This window comes from Sorex fumeus, unplaced genomic scaffold, assembly GCF_029834395.1.
Source record: "Sorex fumeus unplaced genomic scaffold, SorFum_2.1 ptg000063l, whole genome shotgun sequence".
NCBI classification, from domain to species: domain Eukaryota; kingdom Metazoa; phylum Chordata; class Mammalia; order Eulipotyphla; family Soricidae; genus Sorex; species Sorex fumeus.
In genome coordinates, this window is record NW_026606120.1 from 62556488 (window position 1) to 62583137 (window position 26650).

At 54.8% G+C, this 26650-nt stretch overlaps 1 protein-coding gene across 2 annotated transcripts in view; it reads right to left on the reverse strand.

Moving 5' to 3' along the window:
• Positions 1–1142: 1142 nt before the first annotated feature.
• Positions 1143–26650, reverse strand: part of AKAP1 (A-kinase anchoring protein 1) — a 36462-nt gene continuing 10954 nt past the window's right edge. For both annotated transcript variants that reach the window (XM_056127585.1, XM_056127584.1), the window contains exons 2-11: positions 13880–15473; positions 11460–11593; positions 8458–8584; positions 7515–7642; positions 5397–5574; positions 4183–4333; positions 3640–3707; positions 2324–2397; positions 2060–2122; positions 1143–1349 (exon numbers count right to left, since the gene is read on the reverse strand). In XM_056127585.1, the coding sequence (XP_055983560.1) occupies positions 1275–1349; positions 2060–2122; positions 2324–2397; positions 3640–3707; positions 4183–4333; positions 5397–5574; positions 7515–7642; positions 8458–8584; positions 11460–11593; positions 13880–15449 (2568 nt within the window). In that variant the 5' untranslated portion in view covers positions 15450–15473 and the 3' untranslated portion in view covers positions 1143–1274. The remainder of the gene's footprint in view (positions 1350–2059; positions 2123–2323; positions 2398–3639; positions 3708–4182; positions 4334–5396; positions 5575–7514; positions 7643–8457; positions 8585–11459; positions 11594–13879; positions 15474–26650) is intronic.

Below are 26650 nucleotides of genomic sequence, written 5' to 3' on the forward strand. Positions count from 1 at the left end.
GGGGAGGTTGTGGAATGGGGTGGGGGGATCTGGGGATTTTGGTGGTGGAAGGGATGGGTGTTTGACCCTATGATCAAAGTTCAAACATGAGAGCTTTGTTACTGTAAGAAAAATTGATATTTCCGGCTTGAAATTTCCACAAATCTCCTTAGTTGGGATCCTCTGGCCCCCCTAACACCCACCCCCCAATTTTGTTTACCATGGAAAAGAACGGACTCAAAGCTACAGTGTATGCAAGTTGAGATTTATATAAGTTTTAAGTTACTTAACTTATTTTAAATAGCACAATGCGGAAGCCAGTCTATAAAGAACCAGACACACCACTGCAAGCTAATTCAATGAGTTGCTTTTTTTTTCTTTTTTTAAACAAATTTGTACAGGAAAAAAAAAAACAGAAAACAAAACAAAACAAAAAAACCACTCTGGATCACAAGTTCTACCATCCAGCCATCCTATGCGGTGGGCAGGAGGGCCTGGGCTGGGCAGCTGTGGGCTGCGGGAGGCGCTTCTGCTCAGGATGACGTGTGCTATGAAGTCTGAGTTCCCTTTGTTTTCCAGTGTATGTTGTACAAAATATTACATTTTTTAAAATATATTTACAGTTTGCACAAATAGAAAATGGTTACAAATTACAACCTATCAGGCTTGGCAAGATAACAGATTCCCTTCCCCATGGACCAAGGCCAGAGGTATGATTAAAAAGCCAGACTTCTTAGAGGCCTCGATGAAGTTTATAAAAACTGGTTTAAATACCATAAATTCATTTATGTAAGTTATACAAGTAATCAATACCAATTAGTCACATCATGTCTTGCTCCTTGAAGAAACATTTTTCAAGTTAAAGAAACACTTCGAAGCAAGCGATGCATCCCTTGGTCTGTTTGCTACAGCTGTCCTGATTTTGGATGGGGAAGAAAGTGGGAAGGGAGGGAGCAATGGGTTACAATGGGGGAATGCGACACCTGATTGGGGGAGTTTTCCTTCCACTGTTAACAGCTTAGAACCAGGTTAAGCCCACTGGCTCATAATACCCACAAGAGCCCGCTGGCTTGTAATATTCCACCCCAAGGTTTTCAAAAGAACCCACAGTTCCTTCCTTATCTCAGAGACATTTTCTCCACATAACTGCAATATGCTGTTGATTTTTCTTTTTTAAGAAAAGAACTCTCTGGGGAGGACAAGGCTTGTAATTAGGATGTAAATCTTTGCCTTGAGTACCAAGCCCAATTTCAACAGTGCAAAAAAGACAAGAATTGGCTGTGAAGGACCAGGGGTCAAAGGCTCGCGTAGTAGCTGTCCACCCACTGAGCAAGTCCTCGCTCCACCAGCAACCGGTTTATCAACACCACCTGGAAAGGAAACGGGCTTTGAGCACTCTGCCTGTGGCATGCAGGGACCATTTCCCAGTCCAATGTGCGTTCTCCCTCTTGACGGTCCCAAGTGCCACCCCAGGCAACAGTGGCTAAAGCCACAGAAGTAACCAACAAGACTTAGTTGTCCAGCTGGCAGGAGGAAAAGCTTGTTAAGGACCTGAAGAAGCGGCCAGAGAGATAGTACAGGGGATAGGGTGTTTGCCTTGCACATGGCTGACCTGGGTTTGATCCCCAGCATCCCATATGGTCCCCCAAGGACCACCAGAAGTGAGTGCAGAACCAGGAGTAATCTCTGAGCATTGCTGGGTGTGCCCCCTCCCCCCCAAAAAAAAATTAAAAAAGAACCTGAAGAAATCTGAGACTCAACGCCATGAAATAGAGAGGAAACCTAACAGGGTAGAGTCGAGGAAGGTCAGCACTGAAGTATGCTGACATTCTGCTTGGGGCTGTCCTGCAAACTGTAGGATGTTTGGCAGTACCCCTGGACTCCAGCCCAGTAGGTTACAGTAGCATCACCACCCACTAATGTGGTGATCAAACTGCTCTCCAGACATCTCTAAGCGTTCCCTGGGAGACACTGGCCCACAGCTACATCTTTTCATTAGCTCAAGGGGAAACAATGTTGGAACCAGCTACAAATCATAGCACCGCTGGCCAGGAGCTTGGAAGGAAGGGAAAAAACTTACTTCATCTCCAACCACACTCCATAACTGAATCAGAGGAAGACCAGTCGCACTGTAATTTGTCACCTGGAAAATAAGAAAAATCACCAAGCATGTTTATTAGCTACCACATGCACCTGTCCCCAAAGGCTACTCGCTAGCCAACCAGAAGACCGCAGCCACAGGAAGGAATTGAGAGAGTAACGTCCACAAAGCCCAGATTTGGACTAATGAGGCTGGAGGTACCTCGGGAAGGTCCTGCCAAGCCTCCACCCCACAACCACATACCTGAGCCAGCAGTGCTGTATTTCCCGTCATCTCACTCATCGCCGCATCAGCTTCCGGTGAAAAATGATCGTCATCTTAAGAGAGAAGAGACACAGCCATTAGACTCATTGAAGCTGGGAATCTTGTCACTTAGTTTGCAGATGTTCCAAGACCACTGCCAATGCTGCCGGGGGTGCCCGAACTTCACTGGGGAGAGTCCCCTGTGACAAGCCAGCCCAGGACTCTGAGAAGACTCAGCCGAGTCCCTTGGCCACGCTGCTCACTGGGGAGGAGAGGACCAAAAGACCCTCCCTCCTGTCTGGCCTTCCCCACGGAATCCGCAGCACGTGAGGGAGAGCAAGGTCACGAAGACACAGGCGGCAAATACGGAGGGACGAAGGCAGACGAGGCCAAGGAACTGACCGCACCATCGGTGGGCATGCTCTCTCTCGGCAGGACAGGGCCCTGAGATAGCACTCTCGGTCAGGTCATAAAAGTGATGCACAAAACACACACCCGTGGCAAGCAGTGGTCACTAAAGACCAGGCCTGTGTTACGAAGGTCTTATGGAGGAAGCAGCACTTCAGGCGGTCCTGGTCAGACTGTCACGGAAATGGAGAGGGAGGCCAGACCAGAGCCATCAAGGAAACTGAAGCCCACTGTCCCAGGGCATGACTACAACCACCAGATGTGTTTCTGCGCGTTTCACTGAAAGAAAGGCAATCTAACCACACACTGAAAGAAAGGCAATCTAACCAACACACCGGAGCCAGGGCCGGGCACAGAGGAACACGGAATGGGTGGACTGGTATTACTGACCACACACTAGGAAGCCCAGAACTTAAGTGACTCCCTCAACTATGCTGAAAGACAAGTAACTACCCCATCTCCCGAGAGGAGGGCCGAAATCAAGGCTCAGGAACTTTCCCAGGATTGGGTGCCAAACCCCATCCCTCAGAGCATGTGCTCACAGCATCAGTGTCAGCGGGACCCGTGCCTCACCCCCCACCAGATCCAGGAACAGAGGCACAGCTAGCTGAGCCTCAAAGCCTTCTTCGACTGCAGCTGCACAGACCTGGTCTCCACGACTACGTGGGAGGGTGGAAGGACCCCAGCTGGAGCCCTGGGGACAGGCTGGTGCTGTGGGCCTGAAAGAACAGTCCCAGGCCGAGTAACCCAGGCCCCACCCGCGAGCTTCTTCAGAGACTGAGCTCTCTGCCCGTCAGCGACCTGCACCTGCTGACGCCCAGCTGAAGGAGAAGTGGGGCTCTCGAGGAACCAGGCCTATCTCCACAGCCGCCCCAACCCCCACCCCATCCTGATGCCCCGTGTGTCACCTGACAGCGGCATCACGCTGTCCAGAAGAACCTCTGCTCCCTGGAATGGCAGGGTCACAAAGTCAGACCTAGAAAGGCAAAACAGGAACAAGCTGAACCTGGGCTTGAGGGCCGGTGGCCCCAGGTCCGTTTAGCACCCGGACCTGACACCAGGGATGAGGCACAAAGCTTTTGAGGTGCAGGGAGGGGCAACAGGCCACGGAGTCAGATGTGCCTGTGCGTGGGCAGCTGGCCACCAGCCTTGCCAGCCCCAGCCCTAGAGGCATCTGACCTCCAGCTCCCCCAGGAGTCGGCTCCACTCTGGCCGGGTGACACTCCGGAAGATTCTTCCCAGGGACCGGCTGCCTTTCTGGCTGTTCGCCTGAGACAGGCCTTTCTAAAGAGTTTGCTTAGACCAGACTCCTCTAAAACAGAGTAGGCAGCAAGAGAAAGCATCCACCCACACCCCAGGCTGGGACAAACAGGGACAGCTGAGCTGAGACCGCAGCCCTCTGGCGAGCGGGACGTGCGCCTGTGTGCGTGTGTCTGAGGGTCTCAGCTCACCGAATCTGCCGGAGCACGTCGACCTTCACTCTCTTATAGCCGCCGTAGTCCACGTAGCGGATCTCAACCTCGTTGGTTTCCTCGTAGGAGGCCACCACCTGGGCTCGCCACCAGGCACCGTCCACGCCGGGAGCCGCGCAGATGACCGTTACTGCAGGGAGCAGAGCGTGGGTGCACTCAGTACCACCCACTCAACGTCATCCACCTCCCCACTGAACCTCTCCGAGGCAGAGGGGAGTCAGTGGTCCCCAAGTGTTCCCATGGAGTGGACTGAACCCAGGGCCAGGCACCAGCTGGGGACGTGCCCTCCCACTTGAGCCATTCCTGGGTACTGAGAGGTCCGACGCCCTCCCTGGGCAGCCTACAGGGACCAGGTGCCCAGCGGTTGCCAACAGCACCTGAGGAGGGGCGGCAAGAGGCAGAGCACAGGGGTCCTTGGCATGAGGGTCCAGTGGCACTCTGAGGGGCTGTACCAGACAGGGTGGGGTTAAGGGCCTACATAGAACAGGCCCCAGTGCCCTGACCCCGGCTCAACTGCCTCATGACAACTGAAATAGCTTATTCCTCCAAGGGAAAATCCACGTAAAAGGCTCCGGCAATGTCAAAAGTTTCGGAGGCAGCTGGAGGGTAGCTCTGCATCAGGGCAAGGCAGGGTGTGGGTGGGTAGTGATGGTGTTCGCGTTAGGACTCCCGCAAGGGGCTGGGGAGATGTCCTGACATTCAGTTCCCACCAAGAAGCCTAATTAAGTTCACTGTGACAAAGGATGGAGCTCAAGAGAGCAACTGAGTGGGTTCCCAGGCCCTATTTGCAAAGGGGCCACCAGGCAGGTCACTTGACTTCAGAGGCTCAGCTTTCTCAGTCTGTAAAACGGAGACACCCTCACCCACCACAGAGGCCTTCTCAGCGGCTGCTATTCGACAAGTGTCACACTTACGACAAGTGTCACACTTACACAACTGTGGGACGGGTGGGCAACAACCTCATTCAACACATAAGTGGTAGGTAGAGTGACCTCTGAATTGATGTGTCCAAATATCCCAATGCCATGAGTCCTGGGTCAACAGCGGCCTGGGCCAGCCAGGAAACAGCCTGACACAACTTCAGGCCAACGGCAAGAAGGCGCGGACATTATTCCCGGGCAGGAGCCCGGAGCTCACTGGCCAAGCTGGTCTCTCCCTGACCGCCCCCCCCCCCGGGGGGGGGGCACACTCACTTTCCACAGGGGTGGGCAGAGTGGGAATGCCGGGCTGGGAGTAGCAGAGGTACATCTGCTGATCCAGGCTGCGCAGCGCGTGGAAGGTCGGGTGCGTGTGCTGCTGCACGAACAGGTGCCCGGCATTGACCTGGTTGACCACGATCACCTCCACCGTGATGCCGTCAGGAAGCATGAGCTGCAGAGAAGGGAAAGGGGCAATGGGCCCTATGGCAACCCATCAAGGGAGGGGGGAGCCCGAGTCAGCGTCTGAGGCTCAAGCAGAGCCGTTCAGAGTGCCAGGTCCACTGGGACCCTCATCCTGTATCAGTGCTAGTAGTGACCGGCGGTGCCTCACCCGCAGCCAGGACAGGGAGGGTCCATGGGGCCAAGAGGGAGGGAAGCACCAGGCCTCAAAGCAGGCTGGAGCCAGGTCCATCCCCCAGATTTTACTCCCCAACCTCGTATCTCCAGTGGCTCTGTTAAGACCTAGAGGAGGAGAATGGGAATGAAATCTGAAATCTTTTTTCTCTCTCTCCCCCATCTCTCTCTCTTCTCTCTCTCTCTCTCCCCCATCTCTCTCTCTTCTCTCTCTCTCTCCCCCATCTCTCTCTTCTCTCTCTCTCTCTCTCATTTTTTTTTAATTGAAAGTGCTTTAAGTAAAGGTAGCCCACAATGAGAGGGAAGCAGGCCCCAAGCATCGCCACCAGCAACTCAGGCCTTCCCTGCTGACCCAGACCCACCACTGTGGCATGATGGCCTCTCCCAGTCTCCCCCAAAACAGGGGCCTGAAGTCAGGCCTATCCCCTCCACCCACAGCACATAGGCATCCCCGCAAATCACCTCACCCCGTTTTGGAGGTGTGGATGTAGGCTGGTTCAGCGGGCAGGGCCAGGAAGAGGTGAGACTGGATTCTGAAACCAGACACCCTTCCCTGCTGGCTAAGGTAGGCAACACCTGGGGAATCCGGACACCAGGGCATCTCTCGTCCCCTCACCCTACCCAAATGCCTCAGTGTGAGACCCAGCCCTGATTTCCCCCTCGGGGCTTCCTGTCTGAGGCATCTGGAATCGCCTCTCTAGTCCCAGAGTCAGCAGAGTGCAATGGAAAGAAGTGAGTCCAAGCACTCCGTCCACACTGCATTCACAGCGGGCTGGACTCTCTGCCCCAGCCCTGAGGTGAGGCCACCTCTAGTGGTTATTGAAGGTGTTGCAGGACAGGGGTCAGAGTGGGGTCAAATAACTTGAAGCATTTTAATGAAAAAAATAAAGAATACGTGGGGATGGAGTGATAGTACAGCGGGTAGGGTGTTTGCCTTGCACGTGGCCAACCAGGGTTCGATTTCCAGCATCCCTTATGGCCAGGAGTTATTCCTGAGTGCAGAGCCAGGAGTAACCCCTGAGCATCGCCAGGTGTGACTCCCCCCCCACCCAAATAAAAATAATAAAGAATACAGACCGGAGAGATAAAGTTTTCCTTACACGCATGAGGCCTGGGTTCAATCACCACCACCACCCCTGCTTCCCCACCCAATGCACACAATGGGTATCCATCCCTACCCCTAGAGGAACAAGGATCCTAAGGAGTTCGTCCAGTGGGAAAGAGAGATAAAAACAGAGGTTAACCACTCTAAATAAACCCAGGACGGAGTCTCTCAAAGGCTGACTCTTAAGAGACTGACACACAGTGTAGGTATCTCCTGCCTCAGGGCCAAGAGAAGAAAATCCTTCACTAAGCTGCCACCAGATCTAGATGGACCATAAGAAATGCCCTGGCCTGTTGCAGCCCTAGCCCCGCCCAGTGATGCCTCCCACGCAGGTCTCAGAGGTGGCAACTGTGGCCCTGGAGGCAGCACCACCTTGAATGCTCAGCCAGTGTACACACATGCTGTCTCCTGGGTGGACTGTGACCTGCTCTCAACAGGGGGAAAAGATGAAGGATGCCCAGGAGGCACAACCAGGAAAGAATGGTCCTGCCAGGAGAGGCGGCGGGCGTCCCCCCAGCTCGCCAGCCCCCCAGCGCCGCTCCAGAGAACACAGATGACACGAGGACCTGGCCAGCAGAGGCCAGCCTCTAGTATGGGCAGCTCCAGGGGTAGGGGAACGCAAAATAGCCCTGGACCCCTGGGAGCATACTCACCCAGGAAGTCATCGGCAGAGAAGGCAGCGGCAGTGAAGGCAGTGGCGGGGCATAGATGTTGGTGAGGTTCAGTTCCTTAAACTTCTTCCCAATCAAGTTCAGTGCTTTGTCCACGTGATGCTGAGAGCCTGAAACGAGGTGGTACAACGGGCACTGACATTTTGCAGAAGAGAAACACAAGCTGATTGGGTCAGAGAGATAGTACAGTGGGTAAGGCTCGTGGTCGACCCAGGTTCCATCCCCAACATCCCATAGGGTCCCCTGATCCTGCCAGGAGGAACCCGGTGTGGTCCAAAATACAAAACAGACACACACAAACGAAACCTATCCCTCATTCTACACGACGCATCCTGACATCATGTGCTAACATGCTAACTTTTGCCTTCGGAAGGAAGACACTTCAACTCCACTCAGTTGAACTGAGGTGTTTATAACCTTTGGAAAGAGAACTCCTCCCTGTGAAATGTATTCGAGACACAGAAGGACACTAGCAGATGTGAGAGGTATGGCCCCTGGGGCCAGAGGGTGCTTTGATGGAGCCCATGGTTCAAGACATTAAACCCGTCTCCCCTGGCGAAGCACTTTCTCTGCTCCTCGCAGGAGACGCCAGAACAGGAGATGAGGGCTGAAGACACTCAAAGCTGTTGGCTTTGCTTTGGCCTCGCCTGGTGGTGCTCAGAACTTCCTCCTGGCTCTCAGCTCAGGGTCATTCCTGGCAACTCTCGGGGGGACCATACGTGGGGATCCGGAGTGGGCCACATGCAAGGCAAGTGCCTGAGCCCCTGTACTGTCTCCTCCGAGCTCAATGCTGCCTTGAATAAACAGGGTTTTCAATCCGTGGATTGAGGTACCAAAAGGGTAGCAAGTGGGACTTGAAAATGTTTCAGCTCATTTCCAGAGTTTAGGGAAGAAAACTAACCCCGGGGCAGCAGCTGCCACTGACCTTCTATGTGGCAGATCTGGACGTTCTGGGTATACGGCAGGGTTGAGATGTAGATCTTGGCACCAGATGTTTGCTTCAGAAAACTCACATAGCGCCCCTGCTTGCCAATTAGTCGACCAACTAGGTGCTTCCAGAGAGAGAGAGAGTTAACAGGACTTACCTCCAGGTAAGCTGAAGCTCAGACAGACTGTCTACGCACAACTGTAGCTGAAGCCCCAGCGGCCGCACCCACGCCCCACAGCGGCCGCCACGCCAACGGCCCCACTCCACTGCCTCACCACGGAGCTCGGCAGAGACCCAAACCACCGGGAATGTCGGGGATAGCAGTCGCTGGGCTGAGAACTCTGGGGTCTTCTCACAGTGGAGGCGGGCAGCCTCCTCCTACCCCTCTTTACTTCCGGAAGCCTCGGCAGCCATACCCACACCCCACAACTGCTGCTATGCAAGTATTTCACAGCCCAGTTAAATATTCTGGAGTTTCTGGAGCATGTGCCTGCATTTGAGGCCGGTGATACCTCCAAACTCTACAGTAGGAGCACACCAAATCAGAAGGGAAATTAACACAAAAGTCAACTAAGCTCAAGAAACAAAAACAATTACACAGGAGGTTCAACTAGCAACAACAGCTTAGTAAAACCCTCGGACAAGGGCTTAATATCCCCATGGTGAGATGTGACAATTTTCGCAAATTTTCTTTCACTGGAGTATTTAATAATTACACTAGCTACTCAGTTATAATGAGCAATATAAACTCTTTTGTGACTGCTGAGGGCGAAGGCTTGAAGGGGTAGCTGGGAAAACGGGGACAATAGCGAAAGGAAGGCGAGTCACACTGGTGGCGGGGATGGTGCTGGAATACTGAAAGTTGTTCCCAATGAGAAAAAAATAAAAATGTTTGAAAAAATAAAAAACTCGGACCGGAGAGATAGTACAATGGTTAAGTGCTTGCCTTGCAATGTGGTCAACTCACGTTTGATTCCTGACATCCCATATGGCCCCCCAAGCACACCAGGAGTAATTCCTGAGCACAGACCCAGGAGGAAGCCCTGAGCATGTATGGTCTGAGCCAGGTATGCCCCCCCAAAAAACAGTATGACATACAACATGAACTCATTTGCCAGACACTGTTCTCCACCTTGGTACCTCACCCATGAAACTGTAACATTACAGAATTTCAACGCTAATGAACAAAGTCAGGAGAGTAACTGGCCAAGGTCACAGAGCTACCGTGCAACTGAAACGGGTCCTCAGGGGCTCTGAGTCTTAGCAGTCCCCGTGTCAGCCCTCTCTGTGTGGCCGAAATTCAGGAAGCTGCCAACACAGCAGCATCTCCAAATGCTGGCTCTGAGTTTCACTTCAGGCAGACCTGCGACTCCACCCTCCTCCTCCACACTTCTGGGGTCCGAAGACCGAGGGATGTGTGAAGATCAAGGTCTGAGAGCGGCTTGCAGGCCCCAGCTGCCGAAGGACAGCCTCTGGGCACGAGGCCGGCAGACGTGCCCAGCGCGCCAGAGTTCACAGCAGCGAGCAGCTGCCAAATTTAGCTGTGATGTAAGATCAGGCCTGACACAACTGCTGACGACCCACCCCAGCAGCTCTGAGGGACCTGGGCCCACTGCACCCAAAGCTGGCTGGGTGCCCCCTTTGCAACCACTCGCGAAGCGGCAGGAGTACCAGGAGGGTCACTGCAGGAGGAAGCAAGAAAAGGAGGCGACCACCGGGGTCAAGGCAGCCCTCCTGATCCTGAGCTCAGATCCAGCCAAGTCTCCACATCCACAGAGAGCTCAGGGCCGGGGGAGAATGCAGTGGGCCAATTTTTTCAGAGTCCCAGAGAGAGACACATCGAGATCAAACTAGTAAGTCATCAGTTGTAACAGCAAGAAGCTAGAAACCACTTAAGCACCCTGGAACTGAGGACCAGTGCAGTGAACTGGCACGCGCACAACGAAAGATGCAATTAAAAACTACACTTTCAAAGAATAACAGTGGAAAAATTAAACTGTTAAATATTTAAGAGCATTAATTAAAGCAATATAATCTCAGTTTTGTTTAAAAACCACAGGGTGCAAGATGAGAAGGAAATAAAAGTCTTCCTAGTCATTCTCCGGGGTAGGATTAGAGCTGGTTTTCATTTCCTTCACAGGTTTTGATTCCTCAAGTTCTCTGAAATGGAGACTGATCTGCGCTCAATTATTCAGTGCCTTGGAGGGCTCAGGTAGAGCATGGCAACGGGATTCTGGGGGCCCCCACACTTGGTTCTTGTTCAGTGGTGTGGGGATCAAACCCGGGCCTCCACAGAGACAGTACAGTGGGGAGGCATGCTTGCCTTCACACACCCGACCCAGGTTCTATCCTGGCACCCCATCTGGTCCCTCGAGCATTGCCAGAGTGATCCCTGAGTGCAGAGCCTGTAGGAAGCCCTGAGCACAGTGGATGCAGCCCTCAAACCAAAAAGATACATCAAGAAATTTGCAGAAGCATGACTGCGTAGGGCGCTTGCTTTGCTCTCGGCAGACCTGCATTCAATCCCCGGCACTACATGCCATCCCCCCCGCCCCGAGCACTGCCAGGAGTGACTCCTGCACACAGACCCAGGAGTAAGTCCTGAGCATCACTGGGTGTGGCCCCAAGTACAAAATTAAAAACAAGCCAACAAAACTTCCCGGGGCCTCACCTGCCTGAGGCACACACTCGACCATATCCCCAGCCCATCGGCTCCGCTAGCATCTTCAAACAGGTCAAAGCCCAGCACACACAAGTGACGTGCAGGAGACTAAGCAGGACTGGGAGCTGGAAGAGGACCAGAAGTCACTCTAGAAGGCAGGAGACCCGTTCCCCGCAGCTCTCAGTACCCAAGCCCAGCAGTTTCCTTTCCTTCCAGTCTCTGGCTCACTCAGAGGCTTCTTCTGGTTGAAAGCTCCCCCCTCTGAAGCACCCCCCCACCCCCATCCCTGGCAAAGCAATGATCTAGACACGAGAGGACCATAAGCTTGCAAGCCTACCTTTGGCACCTCAATCTCCCAGATGATGAGGTCGACCTTCTGCGGGCTGGAGCCTGTCTGGGCACTCTGGAAATCATCCGTCTTCCTGGGGCCACAGCAGCCGTCCACGGAATCCATGCTGTTCCCGTCCGAGCCTGCAGGGGAAGAAGCAGCACACGGACACACGGACACTAGCTCAGCACACTTAGTAACACCAATCCCCCAAGCCCACATCCCCCCAGAGGCCCTGCCCCACGCCCCCTCCTCAGACTTGGCAGGCGGCGGTCAACTTGCAGTCTAGAAGGCTCAGAGCAAGCCCATGAAAGGGCGGTGGGGCGGGGGGCTGCTGTATAGATACACCTAATTTTAGCCTGTCACTTACAGCCTCACTTGCTTCACTGACAGCCGCGCCCAGCACACAGCTGCTGGGGCAGAGACAAGTGGTGAGTGGGGAGACACAGGCACTGGCCCAGGAGGGGCGTCCACGGGGAGGGGGGAAGGGTGGGCCAAGAGGTCCACAAGGTCCTGGATCCACAGGTCCTGGGGTGCTGCCATCCTCCAGGGGAGGCTGACCACTTACAACTGGCCTGCACCCTCCTAGCCACACCAGTCCCATGGGGGCATGGGGGGTTCTAGGCAGGGGTCCCAGGGTAGCCATCAGCAGAGCAGCCCCCGGAGACGCCTCCAGCCTGCTGGAAGAGCTGTCCAGGGCAGAGGGAGGCCCTGCTGGACCACAGGAAGAGGGCAGGGCGGGGCGCACCTCCACTCAAGCTGTACTTTGCCACTCGAATCTAAAGAGACTCAACGGAGTGCAGGGCACCAGCCTGAGCTGCCTCGCTCGAGCTCGCGGAAAGCAGGAGTCTGGAGGGGAGGCTCCGGCTTTCAGAGAGGGAAAACTCCACTGCCAGAAATAAGTCACTCCTGAGATGCCACTAATTAGGTTACTTTCCACATGATTTCTCCAAACCCTAGACATACTCCTTCGCTGAGCCCGCACTTGCAGTCGGAACTCAGAGGAGCCAGGCTGGAGAGAACTTCCCCTGGAGGCCCAAGCCACCCCTCCATCTCCTCCTCCCAGAGGCCCCAGGAGCTCTGCCCCCAACTGCCGGGACTGGCCAGCGTCTCTAGCCCAAGGACTCCTGGGCCCTCCTAACACGAAGTCAAGTCTGCGGGCTGGTCTGGGCACCATGTCCCTGCTTTCCCTCCACCTCCTTGGCCTGGGGGCACGTGAGGGAAGGCAGGAGCCTGTGCTGGGGGCCCAAACCCACCCTCTGCTCCTACCACCAGGCCTCAGGCAGCTTCTCTTAAGGGGGGGCCTGAACTCAGAAGCCCCTGCCTTGCTGCGCAACTGCTACAATAACCCTAGAGCTGGCAAGCTGAAAGGAAAAGTCTTTATTTGCTTGCGGTGGGGTGGGGAGCCATTCCTCTTGAGGGGCTTTTGTGTTGGGGGGAGACTTGTCTGTGGGGGGTGTCTGTCACTGGGGTGCTCGCTCCCCCACACTTGAGGTGTTCAGGATGCAGCAGGTAGCATCTGGCCTTCCAGCTGCAACCAGGAGAGCCGCCCCTCAGCTCCACACCCCCACCCCCACCCCCTTTGGAAGCACACAACCGTGGTGTCTCCACTGACTAAAACACGCGTAAAGACAGGCTAGACACTGGCTGGAAACACAAGAGGTTCCCGGGAACATTTCCCCTCCTTCCCGGGGGATAAGGCTCCAGGCCCATGCAGGGCCCAGCCTTTCTCCTGAGCTAAGTGGAAGGAAAGGCTGCTGACCTGTGTGTTAGCCATCTGAACCATCGTTGGGAGGCTCAAGACTCGAAAAACTCAGCCGACACCTGGTTACAATAGTGCCCCGTTTTAGGGTGTTTGGGGTAGGGCGAGGGGGGGGGGGTGCTGGTTGCAGAGAACCATCTGCGAAGAAAACAGCTGAGGCCCTGGCCAAGGAGTCAGTGAGCGCAGCCCCACAGCACTTACCCTGGGAGGGCCTCTGAGCACGTGGGAACGATTAAAGGATGCAAGTCCCGGACAAGGGCCGCAGCCAGACTGGGGACTGAGGGGTGTCACGCTAAGGCCATCTCTCCGTCTAGCTGTTTAAGGGAGTGCTTGCCAAGGAGACAGAGGGACACACTTAGGCTAACCAGTGGCCCTGACGACCACCAGGTTCCTTCCTCAGGGTTGGGGCAGGTGACCGACAACGGCCAGTCTAAGGTACAGCTCCCCAGGTCTGGATTCAGGGAGGCCTAGAGTGGAGCCAGCTCGCTTGGCGGTGACTCGCTTACTCCAGGCTGCACCCCAGCTCTCTGCAAGCCCATGGGGAAGCAGCGCTGGCTAGTACCCTCACCGCCTGCACACCAAAGCGAGGCAGGCCGGCTGGCTGGACTCCCAGAAAAAGAGAGTGAGCCCCGGCCGCTCAGCGTGGAGCCCCCCGAGAGCCGCCTACCTCCCGAGTGATCCGCCTCGGCGTCCGGGGGCCATCCGTCCTCAGTCCCCAGGTCCGACAAGCCCTTGAGCACCCCATTGCTGAAGGGCACAGTACTTTCGGGCAGCGGTGGTGTGCTGGCCTTTTCCCGGGGGCTGGAGCTGGTTTCTGGACAAGAGTCTTCCTGCCCCAAAGTGCTGGCAGAATCTGAGGATTGCCTGGAGGCCATGGAGGGACCAGCCTGGCTGCTGTCGTAAGTGCAAGGGACACAGCCCGGATCTTCCACTGGGACGCTCGCCTCGCCAAGCAGCTCTCCCGGAGGGGTGGCCGGGGGCAGGCAGGGTGTCAGGGAGAGGTGGTGTGCGGAGGTCTTTGGCTTCTTGTCCTTGGTGGGGCTGCACAGAGGGCTGGTCAGGCAGCTCACATAGGTCTTTGGAAGTGGCGCGTCCTCTCCCGCTGGGGCTGGTGAAGGCAGGGCCGGCTGTGCCGGGCGTGCGGCTATCTGCTGGCCCCCGGGTGCACCTCTCTCCTCCTGCCCTGGACACTGGCTGGCAGGGGCCTGGCCCAGGCGGCCTGCGATCTTACCCACGGTCGTGGCCAGCACTTCTTCCGTTGCTCCCAAGATCACTTTGGAGATTAACTGCAAAGCAGCCTGCTCGATGGCCTCATTCTGATCCAAGGCCTTCTCAGGGTCCAGCTTCCCGGCCACCGCATCTCTGTCCCGGGTCCTGCCACCTCTGCCGGGCAGTGCAGGGCTCTCAGCCTGGCTCGGCTCCGCGCGCGTCGCCTCTTCCTCCTTCCCCAGCTCAGCTGCGTGGGTGCACACCTTCCTTCCATTTCCTGAGGGTGGGCCGCTCGGCCCTCGCTCTCCCCCACCTCCTGAAGGGGCGCGACCCCTGCTGCTCTGCAACTCGGGGCCATACTCCGAACTCAACAGCCCTTCTTCCAGCACGCTGTCTCCCGGCGCGGCGGCTGCGTCACCCGTGCCCTCAGCCCTCTCGCGCGCCTTCTCCCCGGCGCCGTGCTTCTCTGCCTGGGCCCCAGCCTGGCTTTGCCGGCCCTGCCCTGAAGTCCTGCTCAGCAGGGACTCCCGCTTGCACATCTCTGCGGCTTCGTGGGGGAACGAGACTGCCCTGGGGGCTGGAAGGTGACACTCCTGAGGAACTGGCTTGGCTTCGTCCCCCGTCGGGGCCAGCCCCACCTGCGCGCCATCGTCCTTCCGGATCCCAGGGCGAAGTCGCGGGTCAGTGGTGCTGGGAAGGCTGCCCGAGGACTCGGACCGGCGGCAGACTGGCTGTGCCCGCAGCAGGGCGGGGGGCTCCACCGCTGGCTTGCCCACCGGGGACAGCTCCTTCTCGGGCGGCAGACTAACCCTGAGGGGGGTGGATGCCACCGGAGGGCCCGGGTCCCCGCCTGGGAAAGTCTCCTCCTTGGGGGCAGGTGCGGTGCCCAACGTCACAGCGCCCGCCTCCTCTGGTATGGCGGGGGCGCTATTGTGCTCTTTCTTTCGAGAGAAGAACCACCACCAGCCAAGGAGTGCAAGCATGCCAGGCACTGCCAAGGGGAAGAGAGCGCGGAGCTGGATGGCCATCCTGCAGGCTGGACGCAACTACACCTGGGAGAGGAGGGGAGAGAGGGAGCAGTGAGCCAGGGGAGGGGACCCAGGGACCGCAGTACGCTCCCTCCACCCACACCCACACAGCTGGGGGGACCCCCTGCAGGAAAGTCAGAAGCCCTCCCACTCTTGTGCCCACACATACTGCCCTGCCACTCTGGAACCCACGTCCCTTTCACTTCTGGGCGCCAAATTCCCCCCAAGCCCCTCCATTAAACAGGCAGATAATTATATCCTGCTTTTCTCATCTCCAAGCCCACCTTCGTCCATTCCCAGGGAGGTTGGAGCACTGTGCCGGTCTCCACGGAATTCACATGTCCACACCCCTGACAGGCGCCCAGAGGCCATGGGGCGTGGAAAGGCACCCCTGAGGCCAGAGGAGGGAGGAGGGTGCGATGCTGGAGCAAGAAGGGTCATGCCCATTTATGTACAATCAAGTTATTTGGGGGTTGGGCGAAAGCCATGAGTCCTGAGGCCCCTGATCTAGAGTCTGGGCGTTACCCTGGAGGTCAGAGAGAATGGACATTGGCATGTATACACACACACACCAAGCTGCCTTCCAGGAGATCTGAGAGCAGGACAAACAGTGCATCAAACAAAAACAACCAGGAGGTCTGATTAGTTCTATCCAGACAAGGAGAAAACAGAAGGGCCTGGAACAAAGTAAACAGGTACCGAGACAGGAAACCAAAGATGGGGACACACCTTGAGTCAGGGATATGAGCACTCACTTTGCACATATGAGGCTCCAGTGGCAATCACCAGTTCCCAACCCCACTCCACCCAACACACACGTGCACACACATACACACATAAACACACAAACATACACACGTGCACATGTGCACACAGACATGTTTTATGTTTAGTGTCGCCCATGGCAGATTTTTTTTTTTCCCCGCAAAGTTACACCTTTCTCAATTCCAAAACTGCGGGCAGGAGGGATAGTACAAAGGGGAAGATGCTTATCTTGCATATGGCAGACCTGGGTTCGATTCCCAGCACCACCTAACAGTCTATGAGCACTGCCAGGTGTGGACCCCGAACCAAAGAAAACAGAATGACCACAACAAAATCCAAGGTTGCATCACTGGCACGGTGAATCACACCTTAACACAGGGTTGTGCGTTGTGCAGAGATCACTGGAAAGGTCTTAACTCTTGGCAATCAAATTTGCACATATTCATGATCTCTAACAAAACCAAACGGCAGCTCCTTGAGAGGTTCCCTCCTTCTGCTGAGGCCGGGTACTGCCACTGGCACCTTGGAGTGCTGTGTAGAACAGGAGGGCACTTGGAAACCTGCAAGAGGAACCCAGCCCGGCCAAGCCCCACTGAGCCCAGGGCCATGATTTTCCATCACTTTACACCTGCAGACCAGTACAGGGTTAGTCCAGGCACTGCAGGCCTGCTGGGGCCAGCCTGACACTCAATGGGCTGAACACACCCTTGCCATGCCTGAGTCTGAGCCCCTGCACCCTCCGCCCCCACCCCCACACAGAGCTGGGCATAGACACAGACCACCACTGGGTGTTGCCCAAAACAAACAAGAAACACCGATTATATACCATAAATCCATTCTGAAACAAAATTTTCCTGCTGATCTCATTAGTTCTGCCACTGGACGATGATCCACAGTTGAAGAATCTAGGTCCAAGAAGGGTGACACAACACTTTATAGTGTCTGAAGGAGCACTCTGGAAAGTGTCCCGTCCCCAGAGTTAGGGGGCTGAGGTGGCGGGGATGTGATCTCCAGAAAGTCCCTTCCTCCTTAAAGATAAGCCACCCTGGTGACATCTGGGGATCAATGGTTCAGGAGTCAGGAAGAGCTGAGCAGGGCCAGAGCTCAGAAGACTGTCTGAATCCTTCCGAGGGGTAAGTTTCATGATGCTGCCTTACTGCTTCAGAGTCAAACAAGTAACCGCAGAAGACAGATGGCCACCTCAGGGCTGCACATGCAAGGGACTGGAACTCAGGTTCCGGTCCACATTAGACTTAGAATCCACTAGTTTCTGGGTCTAGAGGGAAAGAGGAAGTTCCTACTGCTCTGGGAACTTCATGACTGAATATACCCCATGGGCCAGAAATTCCACACTTGAAATCTTTTCTCTAAAATCAAACAATAGGTAGGGGCTGGAGTGATAGTACAGCGGGTAGGGCGTTTGCCTTGCATGTGGCCGACCCGGGTTCGATTCCCAGCATCCCATATGGTCCCCTGAGCACCGCCAGGAGTAATTCCTGAGTGCATGAGCCAGGAGTAACCCCTGTGCATCACCAGCAAAAAGCAAAAAAATAAAATAAAATAAAATAAAATAAAATAAAAAAATAAAATAAAATCAAACAATAAACAACACAGGCCAAGAATGAGCACTGGGTGCCTGAGGACAGTTCAATGGGCTGCACACAAGCTTTGCATGCAGGAGGCCCGAATTCATCCCCAATGTCCCATGGTCACCCAAACCGCACCTGAGCAACCTTCAAGGAAAAAAGTCACTAGGCATCACTTTAGGTGGGAGAAGCTAATCATAGCCCAAAAATATCCAAAAGCACACAAAAAATAAAAGTTGCAGACCGCCCATGTGTGGTGTCTAAATACACGGGCTCCCACGGAAAAACCCGTCAGAAAGATAAACAGCAAGCGAGGACATTTTCGCACATGGACCTTCTATCCTTGTGGAACTCATTTATTAGACCTAATAGTTTCTCAAGCAGGCTCCTTGGGATTTATCTGAAAATAGTCTTGCCTCTTCCTTCCAGGAAGAGAGAACCTTTATTTCTCTAACAGTGGTACTCCAACTCAGCTGCATTATTAAGCACCATTTGGGAAGAATTAAATCCCAAGATCAACGCCGCACCCCATTAGCCCAGAATCTCCAAGGGAAAGAGCCCAGCACCAGGATATTTTCGATGCAGGTGATTGCAATATGCAGCCGAGTTGAAGAATGACTATTCTGTGACAATGGACACACAGCCAACAGGTGACAGATGACAGGGGTTTTGCTCTGTGCTCAAGGACTCAGGCATGAAAGTGATTCTGAGAAGGAAAGAGGCTGCAGGAGGGAGGATGAGCGTGAGACACGGCAGTGGGCAGCGTACCCGGCCCCTGCCACAGCCCACGGTGAGTGGGGGTCTGAGCACAGGTGGTCTCCTAGCCAGTGAACAGACAGCCTGAGTCTGTCTTAAGCAAGTAATCCCACTTAAGCAAGTAATCAGGGGGGTTTTAATTGTGATGCCTATCTAAAATTCTCAGGGAAAAGATGAAAGGGGGTGGGAAGGGGTTGGGGGAAAGAACAGACCCCCCCCCCCAGCAGAACTCAGAGGGCTGCCTCCAAACCTTTATTGTACCCAACCTGAGGCTTCACACTCAAATTGTGCGTGTACATGTGTGCTGGGGAGCAAGGGGTGGGTTTTGTCCCTCTGAAACTGCAAAGTCAGGAGCCTTTGGAACTACCAGGCCCCAGGTGTCTGCCACAAGTTGACTCTACCAGACTCATAGTACAAAAGGAGGAGGCCCACCATTCCATCTACCTCTGGTCCTACCCCTCGGAAGCTCTGCAACAGCAATCAGACCCTGGCCCACCCCACCCCTGCGCTTCTGCCATTTTCAAGGCCTTGCACACACTGAAAACTGAACCACGTGAGCCCAGGCAAGTTATCCCAGTCTACCACTATGTACCACTGAGCACCCAGCCTTCCACAGCCAGCCTGGACAGCCATGGCAGCTAAGCAAGTGGAGTTGTCCCTGCTCTGTTTCCAAGCCAGAGGCCCCAGGTTGTTGTGCAAGGACCACAGAAGTTGGGGAGGGGATACAGGTTAGCAGGAGGGCTGGGTGGGAGAGGCATGTGACTTGAGGGATCAAACTCAGTGCCTCACACATGCAAGGCCTGTGCTCCACCCCTTGAGCCACATCCCTGACCCTCACTGGTGTCTTATACTGCACCCTGCAGCTGTGTCACCCAGTTCACGACATCCTCAATGCCCCGCCCGATCGATCCCCAGTACCCACCATTCGCCCTCCGATTAAGAATTTTTGCTGAGAAACCAGAAACCAGGTACCTCCGCTTCTCTGGGTGAACTCCAGAACTATCTCTCAGCAGGGATGGGAAATTCCAAATGCTTAAGTAAAATATTCCAGGCACTTAAAGAGAGGAAATTCCCAGATAAAGGGAAAACATGTTCTATTTTTCCCTTGCTGTTGCAATTAGATACGTGACCCATGTCTCCAAGCACAGAGCCGGGCGCTCCAGGGAGCAGGCAACCACTGTCCCACGGGGCAGGCACACACGGCCGGGCGGGGATTCATGAGGGTCCCTCACATGCAGCTCCAGGGACCCTGAGGCCCCACTTCCTACCAGTCAACACAGACCCCTCACTCACGAGTGCTCCCCTCCAGTAGAGCAACCATTCCCCCTGTGTGCCCTGGCCTGAGAGGCCCAGGGTGGGATGCACCAGCATTCCCCAAATGCTCAGTCAGGGCCACCTTCACGCCTGCCTGCACACAGGCAACCCAGCCAGACAGGGCCCACTGGTGCCTTCCTGCCCAGCCACACCTCCTGTGAGCCTGTTCTCCGGGTCCTGTTGTAGTTTGGTCTTTTTGTTTGTTTTTGGTTCTCTGGCCACACGCGACGGTGCCCAAGGCTTTTTCCTGGTTCTGAGCTCAGGGATCACTTTTGAGGGGTGGGGGTGGGGGGGCATATGGGATGCCAAGAACAGAACATTGGCCAGCTGCATGCAAGGCAAATGCCCACCAACCTGCTCTACGCTCGCTCAGCCCCAGATGTGCCTTTTTTGAAACTGAACCTTGCACCAGGTAAGTGGCACTTAACACTGTGGGTCTAAGAGCTCTCATGCCTTGGGGAAGGAGCCATAGTACAGCAGGTGCACATGAGAGACCCATGTTCAAACACTGGCATCCATATGGTCCCCCGAGCACTACCAGGAGTGATTCCTGTATGCAGAGCCAGGAGTAACCCCTGAGCAACCCTGGGTGTGACTGAAAAAGGGAAAAAAAAAAAAAAGAGCTCTCACGCTGAGGGAAGATGTCCCCCTCCCCAGGACCTCCCACTCCTGAGACCAGGTCATGGGCAGGCGGCAGAGGAACCTGGGGGAGCCCTTGCCAGGGAGCTGGGGGGGTAGGTTGGGGCGGGAGAGAGACTGCTATTTTGAATCTGTTGGAATTAAATAGCTGCTGGCTTATTTTTAGCAGGTTCATCTGCGCAGTGAGGAGATGCCTGCTGGCTGGCTGCCAAGTGGTCACAGTACTGAGGCAGGCACGCTCCGCCTGCTCATTCCAGGTTCCAAAAGGATTCCCTGTTTCTCCCAGACGTTCAGGCCCAGCTTATCCCTGGAGAAGTCGAGGCTTCACAGTCCCAGCCCAGATGCCGCAGTCTGGAGAATTTTGCAAAGCAGCAAACAAATGTCTGGAAACGGTCCACAGAGCGCTGGTCCCAGCGCTGAGGCCAACTTGGCAGTGGAGACGGTGGAAAAAGAGCTCCGAGTCACTAGCTGGTGGGAATGCCAACCAAGAAGGAAGAGCGGCGGTGCCAGGGCCCACCCCGTCAGCGAAGCCACAGCCACTCAGCGTCCTCAGTGGGCTTCCACGCACCCTTCGAGCAGAAGTCCGGACCTCTCCTCAAGCACCAGAGTGACGTGACTTCGAGCAGAAGTCCGGACCTCTCCTCCAGAGTGACGTGCCCACTGCCAAGCCTGTCCCCCACCCATCAGTCACCAACAGGCGACACTTGACTCTGCAGTGTCCGCATGTCAAGTTGGTACTGAGTGGGTCTCTCTGCTTCCAGGGACAGTGAAGAGCTACTTGACCTAGCGGCAAAAGCTCAGCACTTGGGGCCACTGCATTCGGAGAATAACCACTGGGGGGCCAGTCTGAGAGCCCCCTTGCCCCTCTCTCTCTCCCACTGCAAGTCCCTAGTTTGCTAGGAGATCACAGAGGCCTTCATAGGGTAACAAGAGTGCCTCTAGGTCTAGGTGCATTTACTTAATTCCTCATCAGGAGGGAATCAAGATGACAGACATAAGGGCTGAGACACAGTACAGAAGGAAGGGCACTGGCTGTGAATGCAGCTGGACCAGGTAGGAGCCCCAGCATCTCATACGGTTCCTCCCCGCCCCCCCCCCCGCCCCCTCAGCCCTGTAGAGTCTGAGTGTACAGCCAGGAGTAAGCCCTGAGAACAATCAGGAATAGCCCTAAAACACACACACACACACACACACACACACACACACACACACACACAATGATAATGCATGGGTTAAAGCTGGCCTTTGCATGTGGTTCAATCCTCAGCACTGATTACAGTCCTCCAAGCACCCCGGAAGTGCTGAGAACATGGTCAGGAGTTAGCCCTGAGCACTGACAAGTGTGTCCCAAAAAGGAAGGGGGTGGGAAGATTATGCACATACATTCAAATACTTATTTTATTTTGGAGGGCCATACCTGGCAGGGAGGTAGGGGGGCACTAGTTGGGATGAGGGTTGTTGAACCCAGGCCTCCTGTACGAAAGCAGGCACTCAATCCACTGAGCTCTCTCTAGCCCAGATATGTTTAAGGTGCTGTAATTCCTGGGGGCTAGAGAGCTCAATGGACAGTGTAAGCTTTGCTTGTGGGGGGCCTAGGTTTGATTCCTGGCACAGCACAGTCCCTTGAGCACTAGAGGGAATGCCCTCTAGTCACAGAGTAGAAAATGACCTCAAAGCACAGCGAGGAGGAGCTTCCTGCCCTCCCAAGAAAGAAAAATAAACAAGGAATCTCCTATGTCTACCAAATGCGCACAGTTCTGGTGGGAGAATCAAAATGTCTGCTAAGCCTGAACCCAGAAGCAGACAGAGGAGCGAGAAGAGACTTTCCTCCATGGGGACCAGACTGCCCCAGGTTTGCCATGGGGAGCTAATGACATGAATCTCCGGCCAATCCGCCGTGGGATGGGAGCAAGTCCCCGAGTCCTGGGAGCTGACACCGGAGAGCTGATAGGAGCGGGAGAGAGAGTTTGACCTTAAGTGTCACCGCAGAGAGAACCATCAAGAGTGGCAGTACTTGCAGCCTGGCTAACGCAGAGCAGGTCACAGGAGGCAAGGGCCTGGGCGATCCCCCAGCGGCAACTACAGGCCAACGCCGGCAGCCCTAGCGTCACAGGAGACAGCCGAGCACTTGGAATGTGACTTCACTAGGGAACCAAGTCTGAAGTGTTACTGGAGGGTAATGATACAAGCTAGAGAGCCCTTCCCCAGGCAGCGGCAACCAACAGCGCCCACCCACGGTCCCAAGGCCTACCTGGCCGGGCAGTGCTGGGTCCCGCCACCGTGGGTGGAGGCTGATCTGATGGTACGCTGGGACCCTGCCCCTCAGCAGCATGGCTGAGGTCCGGGACTCAGAAGGCTGGAGCCATGGCGCGGCAGGGTTGATCTCGGTGCAGCCCCGGTGTTCACAGGGTTCTTACCTTCATCCTGAGGGGGCCTGAGTGAGCTGTGACTCATGGTGGTACCCTGAAGATTCCACGCCAGCTCACAGTGGGGCTGCCAAGTGCCGCTCAGGACTCCCCACGCCCTCCATTATGACGGCCCCAAGAGGCCAGAGCAGCCAGAGCCCAGGTGGGCAGCCCCTCACAGTAGACCAGCTCTCCCCAGGCCACGGTCTGCAGGCCTGTCTCAGGGAGGCAGACGGGTTCGGTCCACGGACATGCACATGGGGAAGGGGATTCTGCTCAGTGAAGCCATTGCCAGTCGGGATGGAGACCCAGAAGCGCAGGCTCTAGGCATGGTCTCCCATCCATTAGGTACTCTTCCTCCTCTTCAATCCGATTAAGGTAAACCATACATTTGGAAAGCTTGGCCAAGACAGGACTGACACCAGGGAAAACTGCCCGGCCCCACTCCTCTGCTTAGAAAAGGCGCAGTTTTTAAGTGAGGAAGGGAAGATGGTGTCCTCCGCACCTTCTAGAAAGGTCATCCCACTGCTTCACTTGGGAATGGAGATATGGTTTTTAAAACTCCAATGACCACGTCGCCTCCATCCCATCCCTCATCCCTACTCTTGGCAACCATCTTGCTTCCTAAGAGAATTCTGAAGAAAATCTGATAGGTTGGCACACAGAGTTCCCATCGGTGATCATGGGAGAGCATGAGACTGCTCAAGGGGTAAGCGGGGGTCCGGGAGGGGAGGGGAAGGAACACAAGTGAGCAGGGGTCGGAGAGGGGAGAGGACATAAATGAGGGGGGTTCTGAGAGGGAAAAAAGGTGAAGAGGGCTCAGGAGGGGAGGGAACACAGTAAGTCGGGGTCCAGAGGGGAGAGAACAGAGGTGAGGGGGGTCCAAGAAGGGAGAGAATACAGCTGGGGGGAGGGGTTCAGGAAGGGAGGGAACAGAGGTGAGGGAGGTTTCGAGAGGGGAGGAAACACAGGCTGGGCAGGGAGTGGTGTCCAAGAGGGGATGGAATCCAGGTGAGGGGGTCCAGAAAGGCTGGGAGTAGGACACAGAGGATCAGTGCCTCCACAGGAGTCAGGGAAAGGGCATGGTGAGAGGAAAAGCCCCGAGCCCCTGAGATGGCCCCTGAAGGGGCTAGACACTGGCTTTCCACAAGGCAGATTGTGCAACACAGATTGCAGAAATGCCGAAAAGCTCCTTTCTATTCACCTACAGCGGGACACTGAAATCAGAGAGACACTCAGTCTCAGGGGCCTTGCAAGTCTTTTAGTTTCTTTGGGAGGAAAAAAAAAAACCAAAGTAGTGACCTCTTCTCTAGTGGGCCTCGTTACTGCCACCAATTGACAAACTCAGTCCAAGAGTCAGTGTCCTGGCTGGCGTTGGAGACCAACGGCCAGTTTCCCTGAGTTAGAACACTCCAATGTCCCAGGGTGAGAGATGAAAGGACGCCAGCCTGAAGCCAGCATTCCAGGAGGAGCCAAGGGGGAGCGGGGAGCACGTTCACCCCGACTTGGCACCAGAATCCAGACCCCCTCTTGGAAATGCCCCACAGAGGAAAAGCAGCACGTCTGCTGGGGTGGCAGGAGGGACGGCCTGGCTGGCTCTGCAGCTTCCTGCCAGCCCTGCTCTCCAGCCACTCGCCTCCCAAGGGCTGAGTCTGTGCCCCGCCATGTGCTTACCAAGCGACTGGAGGACAAGCACCACCAAGAAAGGAGAAAGCTGAAAAGAGAGGGAGCACTGGTACAGAGCAACAGAAATGGGGAGAAAGGAATTCCCAGAACCTGGAGCTGCTGTGCCTCAGATCTGTCCAGCGACAGAGGAGACAGATGATGGGCATAACTGGGAGGTCTGCGGGGGTAGTAGTGAGGGAAGAGAGGGAAATGTGAAAGACTAGAAACTTTGTGGCCCAAAGCAACATTTAGTCCAGATTTAAAACTCGGATGAGGGGAGGGGGGTTAAAAAAAAAATAAAAAGACTCGGATGAGGGAAGAGACCACATAGCAAGGAAGTAGCCCTTATCCTCCAGAATAGAAAAGCATCAGATTGTGCATTTGTGTGCCTGTGTGAACACCACGGGGTTGAACAGTAGGTCCCACACATACAAATGTACTCACAGTGCCTTTACTGTACCTTGGGTTGGAGAGATAGCACAGCAGGTAATGCACTTGCCCTGAATGTGGTGGACCCAGGTTCAATCCTTGGCACCCCATATAGCCGCCCACGCCTCACCAGGAATGATCCCTGAGCACAGGGAGTGTGATCCAAGCAGGCCCCTGCTCCCAAATGTACAGAGCCATTCCGTGGCCTTACAGATTAGGCATTTCGAAAAGGCAAAAAAGGAAACAATGAAGCTAGTATCCAATCTAGGATAGAACTGAATGAGCTCAAGCAGGTGGGGAAGACCCAGGGACAGACAGTTGCTCTTTCCAAGCCTAAGCAGTCAGAAGTCAAATCTCCCCATAAACAATGCTTTGATAAAAAGCCAACGCCTCCCTAAGATGCACCAAGTACCAATCATCAGTACCAACACATGCCTAAGATGCACAGTACCAATCAGTGCCTATTGTCCTGTGGCTGTTTCTAGCCAACCCAGCAGGGCATGCATCAGTGTCAGCTTAGCTATACTTAACTGCAATTGTTTTCCTTTCCTAGTGGATTGGCAACTTGCTTCAGACAACCCCAACCATCCTGATGACACAGTAATCATCCAAAAGCAACATGTATGTTCAGTTGAGACACTCCAGGCCTCAGACAGGTGGCCTTCCACCAGGAAGAGCTGGAGAGCAGGCCAGCATAGGTCACAGGACTCCCCAAAGCTTTTATTTTTAGGCAGTGATTTATATACCTATGACTAGTAAGACTTCAAGCATACAATGCTGCTCTACCACACCCACTAGTGGTCCCCTCCCCAAGCCCCAACCTCCCACCAGTATCTAGGGCCCTCTCACAACTCCCTCCCCCCTCCTTACCCCTTTGCAAACTCAGTTCTATGGGTCACTAGGGGTCAGTTACCATGAACTGTTTTGTATTCCTTACTATGTTCTCCACACACCCCTCTGGGAGGCAGGTTCTGCAGGGGAGGCTAGAGAAAGAGCCCTCAGGAAGCAGAGGAGGAGGTGCAAGGTGTCACATTTCAAAGATCAGCCAGCACCCAGGTGAACAGGTCCCTAGGCACTTACAGGTAATGAATGAACTGCACTGCCAGGCCCCACGGAGTCTTGGGGTTTGCATCTTCATGGGTTCTCTTGGGGTTCCCTGGCTTCCAGGGTATCCTGTCTGTCTCAGTCTGAGTGACAGTGAAGAGAACCAGTCCAGGCCTTGCTCTAAGCTGACAGCAAAGTCCACCAGAAAGCCTGGACCGGGATAAGCAGATTCAAGAACGAAGGAAAGAAGGAAGACTGGATACGATCATTTAATTATCATAAGGCCCTAATTTAGACATTTATTCCACATGCTGTAGGCACTCAGCTTGTTTCTATCAATTAGCCGGCAGTGAAATAGGTTTCATGCTATGTAGTTCTGCTTAAAGTTGCAGCTCTGGAGAGCCCAGTGCTGTGACGTGAGAAAGGCGCTAATTGGGAGAGAAGAGGTAACTGTCCGTAGTCATCTCGAGTCTGGCTTGCAGATGAGAAATCTAGGCTGGAAAAGACTGGCCAGAGTGTCTTCAAAACGGGTCAGAGCGACAGGACAGCAGGTAAGGGTGCCTGCCTGCCTGCCTTGTACACGGTCAACCTAAGTGTG